General features: G+C 42.6%; 2 protein-coding genes across 2 annotated transcripts in view; both read left to right on the forward strand.

The window, feature by feature from the left end:
• Positions 1-3,009, forward strand: part of LOC137273939 (beta-porphyranase A-like) — a 3,474-nt gene extending 465 nt beyond the window's left edge. Inside the window, exons 2-3 of the mRNA XM_067806852.1 lie at positions 553-685; positions 1,407-3,009. Coding sequence (XP_067662953.1) covers positions 553-685; positions 1,407-2,857 — 1,584 coding nt within the window. The 3' untranslated portion in view covers positions 2,858-3,009. The remainder of the gene's footprint in view (positions 1-552; positions 686-1,406) is intronic.
• A 733-nt stretch (positions 3,010-3,742) lies between these two features.
• On the forward strand, positions 3,743-7,931 carry LOC137273961 (beta-porphyranase A-like). The gene is made up of 3 exons (XM_067806891.1): positions 3,743-4,078; positions 4,992-5,124; positions 6,333-7,931. The coding sequence occupies exons 1-3, from the start codon at positions 3,845-3,847 to the stop codon at positions 7,781-7,783; spliced, it is 1,818 nt and encodes a 605-aa protein (XP_067662992.1). The 5' UTR covers positions 3,743-3,844; the 3' UTR covers positions 7,784-7,931.
• The last annotated feature ends 2,786 nt before the right edge of the window (positions 7,932-10,717 follow it).

Genomic DNA, 10,717 nt, shown 5'->3' on the forward strand with positions numbered 1-10,717 from the left:
GCGTCAGACTCAGGTGACTCTGCCAGCTATGCACAAACTGAACTATCATGAACTAATATCTAGTGGTAGCCCCGTGGTTCGAGTGGTCGCCTGTTCTATACCCCGCATGGGCACACGTCTGGTGTCCTCAGCCGTGATAATGCAGGAATATTGCTAAAACCCCATACTCACCCACTTACTCCCTCACTCAGACGCTCACGGTGTGTCTGTGACGTTTGCCTTCAGGCATTTCCAAACTCGAAATGTATATATCTTTAAGGTATTTGGTATCTTTGTATCTTGTATCTTTAACTTCATTTCTTTTTTCGGGCAAACAGCAAAAATGAACATAATGATCGTCAACAGAGTTTGGGTAGCTAACTGGGGCGGATGGTTAGACTTGATCCTTTGTTGATGGATATTCACGTATTTTGTCAAGAGAGGTATTGACGTACCGTCGCATCTATTTCCAGGTAGGTGTCATCTTATGGAGATAATATTCTCATCTGATGATGATGATGATGATGATGATGATGATATTTTTAACTTCAACATTTTTGTGTGTCTCAACAGGCAACAGAAAATCCTCACAGGAAGGGCTATCCTAGCCCCGCCTACTTCGATTCCATTAAAGGACCATTCACACAGAGATACATGGACAATGTGCGAGGATACAACTTCCCGGAAATGGTCGCTGCAACTTCAGGTAAACATCCCTACTGCACTACCTGATGGTATTGAATTTTCATACCGTTTCATACCGAGCTAGATACAGGGCAGTATTATCTGGTAAGTTACACAAGTTGATATGGGTTTGATATGAGCTTCTACAGCATGTTCGATAGGCATCGAAACATCCGAGATGTTGCTGACGCTTTCAAATTCTGGATGAACTTTGGTAATGGGATGTTGTTTCTGCGGCTGGATAGTGAGTTTCAGAACGCTGGGGGGAACATTGTACCTCACATCCTATTGGACAGATCATCAGGAACTGTATACGTCCTTCTTCACAACCATGAACAAAAACCCAGTCATGTGAAGCTTAACTTTGACAAAGGTTGGTTCCATCCAATAAGTGGAAAGTCCACATGTGAATATCTGAACTCCCAAAAGAAACCGATCCTCGCTCAGGATCAAGCAGTTCACGTCACTAATTCCATGGTAACCGTTCCTGCTGAACCGAGTTGTTACTTCCAGTTCCACACAAGCCACAACGTCAGGTAAACATCCCTACTGCACTACCTGATGGTATTGAATTTTCATGCCGTTTCATACCGAGCTAGATACAGGGCAGTATTATCTGGTAAGTTACACAAGTTGATATGGGTTTGATATGAGCCTCTACAAGTGGGTCAAATGTCCAAGTGGGTATTATAGGAACTATTAACTTAACACACTGATAACTAATAATTTATGGATCCTTCCAGGGAAGATTTGGCCTGACTGGATAGAAAAATCCGACCACATGGGTCTATTTCCCAACAACATCGACGCTGCTGCAGAGTTTGAGTATCTGACGGTCAACGCTATGGACAAAGGCGCAAATGGAACCCTACCCTTATTCTTCGAGGTCATCAACGAACCAGACGGCAAGTGGCCCAGCACTAACTGGTCGACATTCATCTCATACCACGAAATTGCAGCCAAGAAAATCAAATCGAAATACCCTCAAATAAAAGTGGGAGGACCTACCTATACGGGAGCATCTCGTAACTTTGACAGCCGTGGATTCAAGGTCTGGAAAAAGATGGCTGACTTTATGGACATGTCTTTGGACCATCTTGACTTCTTCTCCTTCCACTCTTACTTTGGCCTCGACGTCCACGGAGGTGCTCATCAGTTTCAAGGATCTGAAGCAAAACTGATTGGTCTTCTGGACCTTATTGAGAGTTATGCCCATAAGAAGAAAGGAAGGTCGATCGATGTAATCATCAGTGAGTATGGCATGGGAAGTGTATCGGGGATGGATGTACAGAAGCCGTCCAGCTTCATTGACTGGGGTTATATCCATCAACACAATGACCAAATGTTTACCTTCCTTCAACGTCGTGATGCACTGAGAAAGGTTGTTGCTTTCTTGCTGACTTTCACAGACCTCAAGGGACAAGAAAGCATCAACTACAGTTTGTTCGATAGGCATCGAAACATTAGGGATGTGGCTGAAGCTTTCAAATTCTGGATGAACTTTGGTAATGGGATGATGTTTCTGCGGGTGGATAGTGAGTTTCAGAACGCTGAGAGGAACATTGTACCTCACATCCTATTGGACAAATCATCAGGAACTGTTTACATCCTTCTTCACAACCATGAACAAAAACCCAGTCATGTGAAGCTTAACTTTGACAAAGGTTGGTTCCATCCAATAAGTGGAAAGTCCACATGTGAATATCTGAACTCCCAAAAGAAACCGATCCTCGCTCAGGATCAAGCAGTTCACGTCACTAATTCCATGGTAACCGTTCCTGCTGAAGCAAGTTGTTACTTCCAGTTCCACACAAGCCACAGCTTCGCCCATGCTCCCACTGTGACCCAGAAAACATACTACTCCACCGACATGGTTGTCCCCATTCACAACACCATCGTCGACGTTAAAGTGAATGTCCCGAGCATTGGTAACATTGACTTTGCTCGTCTGAGGATCAGTGTCAGCAGAGACATCAAGGCAACCCATGGGCATCCAAAGACGGTCATGGTGAACAATCACCCCTTGGCCTCCTTCTACTCCCTGCAGGCTGGCAAGTCCAGTGACACGTTGTTTGAGACCTTCGAGTATAAGGTCTCTGCCAGCATCATTCGACAGCAGAACGATGTTAAGATGACCTTTGTTCAAACTGGAGGCTTTGTGTCTACGGCTTCATTGGTCGTGGGTAGACACTGAGTTATCTTTCCTAAGACATAGAAAGAAATCGCATTCAATATCTGTTTGATAAAATAAAACAATGTAAAATGGGATCAGTCTATTATTCAAGGTAATGGATTCCGGATACTAATGAATGAGCAACTTTATGAATAAGCATCTGATTTGCGAAATATTCGTCCTCTTTCTTTTATGTGTTTATCAGTATAAGCGAGTACACGTGGGATTAACACAGATCGCATGTGTTCAGACACAGCCGACTCTCGGCAGTAAAGTCAGATAACAGACGTCATTCTACGATCAAGAACAAAGGTAGTTACAAGTATTCCTGGATTGAATTAGTGTTCTAATGACATCTCAAGGAGGCAATAATTGTATACTTTTTCCCTACTTCCCTCGAGGGCACAAGTAACAATCAGATAGTCGAGACACCATGGATACCGGCATGTAGTATATGAAGGAAGTCACCATTCTGTGAGTAAGAGCAGAGGTAGATACATGTATTCCCCTACTGACGATGTCGTCTCAAGGTGACAGTAGTTTTAAACTACTAAACCCATCTCCACTCACTGGATGGCACGGGTGGTGGAGTGTCCTTATGTCCTTACTTGCTCATCACGTCGAAGCCCTGGGTTCGATTCCCTACATGGGTACAGTGTGTGAAGCCCATTTTTGGTGTCCCCAGCGTTGATATTGCTTTGAAACTTCTAAAGGCGACGAAAAACAGAACTCACTCATACACTCACAGGAGGGCATAAGTAACAATCTGACCGTCCAAGAGGACAACTGGACACAGTTCAATCCATAATTACAGTACAACCTATCTAGCTATAGTATACTTATGTTTCCATTGGCCAATCCCTTTAGGTCAAAGCACAAAGAGATCTGGATCCGTGTAACTGTGACCAGTTTAATCTATGCACACTGAGATAAGAAAATAGAATATAGTGTCTGGCAGATTATACAGGTTGTTCTGTGATTCTGTGAGACAAAGTTCCATACTGAAACATGTGTGCAGTACACAGCGTGGTATGGTTGTTATTCTGTCTGCCGTTGGTGCAATGCGACGAGACCATCACCATCTTCCCTGAGTTCCTGAAGATTGGAGACAGCATCAACTTCAACAAAGGACGCTGGAATGGCAAGAACGTCCTTGAGAACTCGATTGAAGATGTTGCTCGTATCAAACAAATAGGGGGAACTGCGGCCAGATGGGTGAATCCTGACCGCGTCTTTCAGCAAGTAATGTCACTAGAAATTGTTTAACATTTTGAGTATTTATATTACTCTTTGAAATTCTGTGTGGGCATGAGCTTTCAAGTTAAATGTTGTTCGGTCTTGCGAATTTGTTACTGGTAGAGTTTCGCCTTTGCCGTGTTTTGGCGACTGTTTTCAGTCTATTAAAGGTTTCTAAATTTTCGGGTCAACTCCATGAATTGTATTTTGCCCGGCATTTTACCTTGTTAGGCTCTGTACCTATCTCTCTATCTGTACGTACGTGCGCACGTGCATGTGCCTGTGTGCGTGCATGCGTGCATGCGTGCATGCGTGCATGTGACTTTCTGGAGACGTCATCCAGATTAATGGAATTGATCGTGCTCGTGTCATGCACATTTTCATCTCTGACGTGTGGCGGTGGTTAAGGCATTCGCTCGTCATGCCCACATGGGCACAATGTGTGACGCCCATTCCGGCCTGCCAGCCTTGATATTGCTTGAATAGTACTGAACTGACTTACTGACTCATTCATTCATTTCATCAGTTCTGACAGCAGTTCAGCCACCTGACCTGAACTGAAACTGTCGACGACCATATTACATCTATTGTTTACGAGTAATTGCAATTTTCCAATTCTTGGCAAACATCTGCAGCAGTCAGCCCGATAACATCGGGTTCTGGTGTCGGCTGCTGTGACATTGCTGGAATATTGGTGACAGTGGCGTTAAACCACATTAACACACTCACTCAGATTGGACACATTCGGCTGAAAAGGTCTTGTACATGTACTTCCTGCACCTTGTATTTGTATCTTTGCAGGTGACCTAAACCTTTGTATAACCTGTTAATAATTGGCCTTCAACAATGTGCACTATTTTTGTTGCTTTTATTAACTGTTACAAAGTACTTAACTTCATCATGTTATTTGTCCGAACAGGCAACAGAAAACCCCCACAGGAAGGGATATCCTGACCCCGCCTACTTCGATTCCATTAAAGAGACATCCACAAGAATATACATGTTAAATGTGAAAGGATTCAACTACCCGGAAATAGTCATGGAAACATCAGGTGAAAGGTCTCCAGCTGGGTTCGCAGTAGAATATTTAATGATTTCAATATGGTTCCATGGCATTTTTGCCTGCTTTGTTTATACTTTAAGAACTTGCTGTGCTATATGACACCGCATTTTCAATTGAGCCAAATGCATGGTTTTGTGGCGAGTATTTCGGGTTCGCCTTTTATCATATAGATATAGCATTTTCAATTTAACCTGTTGGATCCTTTTTGTGCGTTCTGTTCAGCTTTGCGTATCTTCTCAAGGTACCCTATTTCATCAAGGTAATCCTAGGTTAGTTTGTTATCCCTCGTTTCGGATTCGTGGTTTGGTATGTTTACTTGCAGCAATAGCGATGCGTCCTATACAAATGGTCGCTGAAAGTTTGATGTTTCTAAAAGAACAAACTGTATGCTACGTAGGCTGACAGCATAGGGCAGTCTGTTATGTTAGTGACACAGATTGTTCATCCGGACAGTGACATGTTTTTGTGCAGGTATTTTGGGATAGCTTGTTATCTCAACTGACACAAGGTTCTCGATTCAGCCATTGTAAATGGGTCAGACAGCTTGTGCCACGGTCCCTTGTGTTTATGTGTCCGCATAAAACGGGTGTGTGCTTGTTAGCTTGTTAAAGAACGAACAGACCTTTGTCTTTGTCTCTGTACTCTCTATACCATTATATATGATAGACTTGTTGTTAGTCTTAAGCAGAACCCCAAATTCATTCTTACGAAACTTGTGGTCAATCAATACCGAGCAATCACAAGTTGCCCCAAAGCCGTCTGTTTCACTCTCGTCCGCCAACGAAACCACAAATAGAGGACATGTCGAATCGTTGCGTTGCCGTTAACTGCTCCCAAGGTTCAGGTGATGGTGTCATAATGCACAGATTAGACGTCCGCGTTTGCACTCTAAACTTCATTACTATTTATAAGGTAGGGGTGGGTGTAGCCTATTGTATCAATGATTCCCTCACCAAATTAACTCCCCAGGTTGAATTTCCCACATTGGCACATTATTATATCCGCCTTGATAAAAGACAATTTATTATAATGACTAGGATGCACATTTTGCTGAGAATATGCATATATATTGCAAACCCGCATCTATATGTAAAATAGCGTGTATTGCGCAACGCCCTTGACTATGACCATAACCTTCTGGCAGTTGTTTTTAGTGAGTATGAATTTTAGAAAGAAATAATGTGTAGTTACTTGCAGGTAGGATATGGCCACAGTGGATAGACAAATCCCACCACAAGGGGGCGTTCCCGAACAACGTCGACGCTGCTGCAGAGTTTGTGTACCTTCACGTTGACGCTGTCGACAAAGGAACGAATGGAACCCTGCCTTTATTCTTCGAGGTCGTCAACGAACCAGATGCGAAGTGGGCTACCACTAACTGGTCGACATTCACCGCATACCATGAAATCACAGCCAAGAAAATCAAATCGAAATACCCTCAAATAAAAGTGGGAGGACCTACCTATACCGGGGCATCATCGAATTTTGACGGCCATGGATACAGAGTCTGGAAAAAGATGGCTGACTTCATGGACATGGCTTTGGAGCATCTTGACTTCTTCTCCTTCCACTCGTACTTTGGCCTCGACGTCCACGGAGGTGCTCATCAGTTTCAAGGATCTGAAGCAAAACTGTTTGGTCTTCTTGATCTTATTGAGAGTTATGCCCATAAGAAGAAAGGAAGGTCGATCGATGTAATTATCAGTGAGTATGGCATGGGAAGTGTATCGGGTATGGATGAACAGAAGCCATCCAGTCTCATTGACTGGGGTCATATCCACCAACACAATGACCAAATGTTTACCTTCCTTCAACGTCGTGATGCACTGAGAAAGGTTGTTGCTTTCTTGCTGACTTTCACAGACCTCAGGGGACAGGCAAGCATCAACTACAGTATGTTCGATAGGCATCGTAACATCCGAGATGTGGCTAACGCTTTCAAATTCTGGATGAACTTTGGTAATGGGATGATGTTTCTGCGGGTGGATAGTGAGTTTCAGAACGCTGAGAGGAACATTGTACCTCACATCCTATTGGACAGATCATCAGGAACTGTTTACATCCTTCTTCACAACCATGAACAAAAACCCAGTCATGTGAAGCTTAACTTTGACAAAGGTTGGTTCCATCCAGTAAGTGGAAAGTCCACATGTGAATATCTGAACTCCCAAAAGAAACCGATCCTCGCTCAGGATCAAGCAGTTCACGTCACTAATTCCATGGTAACCGTTCCTGCTGAAGCGAGTTGTTACTTCCAGTTCCACACAAGCCACAGCTTCGCCCATGCTCCCACTGTGACCCAGAAAACATACTACTCCACCGACATGGTTGTCCCCATTCACAACACCATCGTCGACGTTAAAGTGAATGTCCCGAGCATTGGTAACATTGACTTTGCTCGTCTGAGGATCAGTGTCAGCAGAGACATCAAGGCAACCCATGGGCATCCAAAGACAGTCTTGATGAACAATCACCCCTTGGCCTCCTTCTACTCCCTGCAGGCTGGCAAGTCCAGTGACACGTTGTTTGAGACCTTCGAGTATAAGGTCTCTGCCAGCATCATTCGACAGCAGAACGATGTTAAGATGACCTTTGTTCAAACTGGAGGCTTTGTGTCTACGGTGGCATTGGTCGTAGGAAGACACTGAGTAATTGTTTCTAAGACAAAAAAAGAAATCTCATTAAATATCTTTTTAATGGCTCACTAAAAGACACTAAAACAATGTAAAACGGTATCAACTTCTTATTCAAAGTTAAATGTTCTCAAAACTAGCGAATAACATCTGATTTACGAAATAACTGTCTTCTTATTTCTTATATGTGCATTTCGGTTGTTATGTCAAGTTTTTGCATGTACAAAGTGGAGATTACACTTGAAAATGGATTTGTCGAAGACATTGAAAAAGCTAGGACCATGTGATGACTTATACCACATGCTCCCGAATTACTTCAGATAAAACAGGTCAGCCACCTCCTCTTGATGGATGGTGGGTAATGCTAAGATCTATTCAACTCCCCATGTGGACCCGGGGGAACATTTGGTCCACCAACCCGTTTGCCGCGGGTTGCGGCCCTATGTCGATTGAAGACGGAAGTCTCGTGTTGAGGGCACTGGTGCAAGGAACAGCGTTCCTTTACCCACCAAACGACTTCGTCCCTTACTCCACCTAGATAGGTAGTTGAATGGGCCCGGTTCAACCAACTGGCTAGTCATGCTACTGAATTTCACTGAATATGTATTGATCCAAGTCTTTGATATGGTTATCAGAGTCCCAGTCCTAATTCATCTCACAGAACATTGAACAGCAACAAAGGTATTGTCCGAGACGGCGACCATCTCCTTGCAGACATGACTGAGTTCGATATTGTGTCTGAGATGAAACACCAAGAAGTAACATACGTCAAAAGGTTTACAACCCGAAGAAAAAATGAGTTTAAACAAGCACTTATCTCTGTTCACTTTCGGCTCAATCGAATCAATCGAGGCAGGTTACTGCAACCTGAATGTCGATATATACATTCCAAATCCTCTGCGCCAGTTCAGGTGCCAGAAATACGGGCATGGTGTTACCAATTGCATATTCTCCGCTACATGTGCTTACATGTTATAGAGGATTGTGATTGCAATGATAGAAAAATGTGCCAACTGTCATTCAAGTCATTTGTCATTTCCACCGAGTGTCTAATTTGGATAAAAAACACATGGAAATGAACAGAAGCAAAGTTTCTCAGAACATCAGTCTTGCTGAGGCTAAGACGATTGTAACTGTTAACGTGGCTGGAATCAATAAATGAATTTATAAAATGGGTTTTCGCTGTCTTGGGTCATCCATGATTCTAGAGTGGAATTGCAGAAGTAGCTGTTTTTGATGAGTCGTGGCGTACAACTTGTGAAATAATGATCCAGTTGTGACCATTTACAGCTCATTTAAAATACCCAATGCTAAGGCACGTCGTACTTTCAAGAAAAACCCAAATGGCAATCTTGAAGAAACTGTATCTCCAAAATCAATTCCCACACGCCAATGCTACAATGTATGAAACATGGTTCAAAGTTTACAGGCAAAGGTTCAGAATCTGATGTTCACCATCTTATCCTCTTTTTATATCACAGTTTTTGACCAACAGGCGATTTGAAGTCCGTGTGGCAGTATCTTGTCTGTCAGGCTATTTAGCATTAAAATACCTTTTCGTGGATGATTTTAATGTTTCATGTCGTGGTAAAAATATGCGAACTATTGAGAGACAATTACAACTTTGTCTTAAGAAAATTCATAAATGGTATCTGGAAAACGGGTTTAAATTTTCTAAATCCAAGACCAATTGTATACATTTTTGTAGTCAATAAAATCCCATAAGGACCCCCCGAACTATCCTTCAATGGCACACCCATCAAAGTTGTGACGGAAGCTAAATTTCTTGGTCTCAACTTTGACTTACATTTAACCTTTTTACCACATATTAAGTATCTTAAAGCCAAATGCTTGGGGGCACTCGACTTGTTAAAGGGTGCTTCTAATTCAAAGTGTGCAGGGGACCAAACTACCCTCCTTCATTTGTACAGATCACTGGTCCGATCGAAATTTGATTACGACTCCACTGTATATGGTGGGGCCTGCAAAAGCAACCTAAAACTATTAGATTCTGTTCACGACCAGGGTCTGAGACTTTGTTTTGGATCTTTCAGAACATTTCCCCTTGACAGTCTCTACGTTGAGGCCGATGAGCAATTTTTAAAACTTCGCTGTATCAATCAGTCTTCGCTGTATCAATCAGTCTTCGCTGTATCAATCAGTCTTCGCTGTATCAATCAGTCTTCGCTGTATGTCACAAAGGTTTATTCCAATGGATCCACACTTGCTCATAACTGCGTCTCTAATCCTCTTTATGGGGGATTTGTATAGTAAAAACACTTCACTTGTTGCACCTCTTGAGTTAAGAATCTGATAATGCATTTCTGCTGCTGGCATTCAGTTGGAGAATATATCTCCATCCAGTCTTCTTTCTTCTTCTCCTTGGCAGTTTGTGACACCACAAGTTGACCTAACACTGACAGAGTTTAAAGAAATCAGAAACATGATCTTTTCGGACTCTCTTTCTCGTCTTCAGACTATTTAAAACATATCGTGTAAACGTCCACTTTTAATAGAAATCATTGAGTTATATCTTGGTCCTGGTCAGTGCGACATTGTCTTTTGTTGCTTACCCAGGCTCGCTGGCATTTCTGGGAACACAATGGCCGATCTTGCTGATAAGGCAGCACTCAACAAATCTGAGACACCACTTCTTATTACATATTCAGATTATAAAGCTAGATTTAGATCTTATCTTCGTGATCTGTTGCAGAAGATGTGGGGCACCCAAATAGGTATCAATAAATTATATGCGATAAAACCCTATATTGGTTACCCCTACCTGGGTTGTCAGTCCAGATTTGAAGAGGTATATTTACTTAAAGGTGAGTATCCTCCGTTTTGTATCCCTTGTGATGAATGAAACACGGCCAAACATGTCCTGCTTGGCTGTATTGATTTTGCCATCACAGGGACAAATATTTGAATGTCAAAACAATGAAGGATCTT

The sequence above is a fragment of the Haliotis asinina genome, chromosome 1 (assembly GCF_037392515.1).
Source record: "Haliotis asinina isolate JCU_RB_2024 chromosome 1, JCU_Hal_asi_v2, whole genome shotgun sequence".
Classification (NCBI taxonomy): domain Eukaryota; kingdom Metazoa; phylum Mollusca; class Gastropoda; order Lepetellida; family Haliotidae; genus Haliotis; species Haliotis asinina.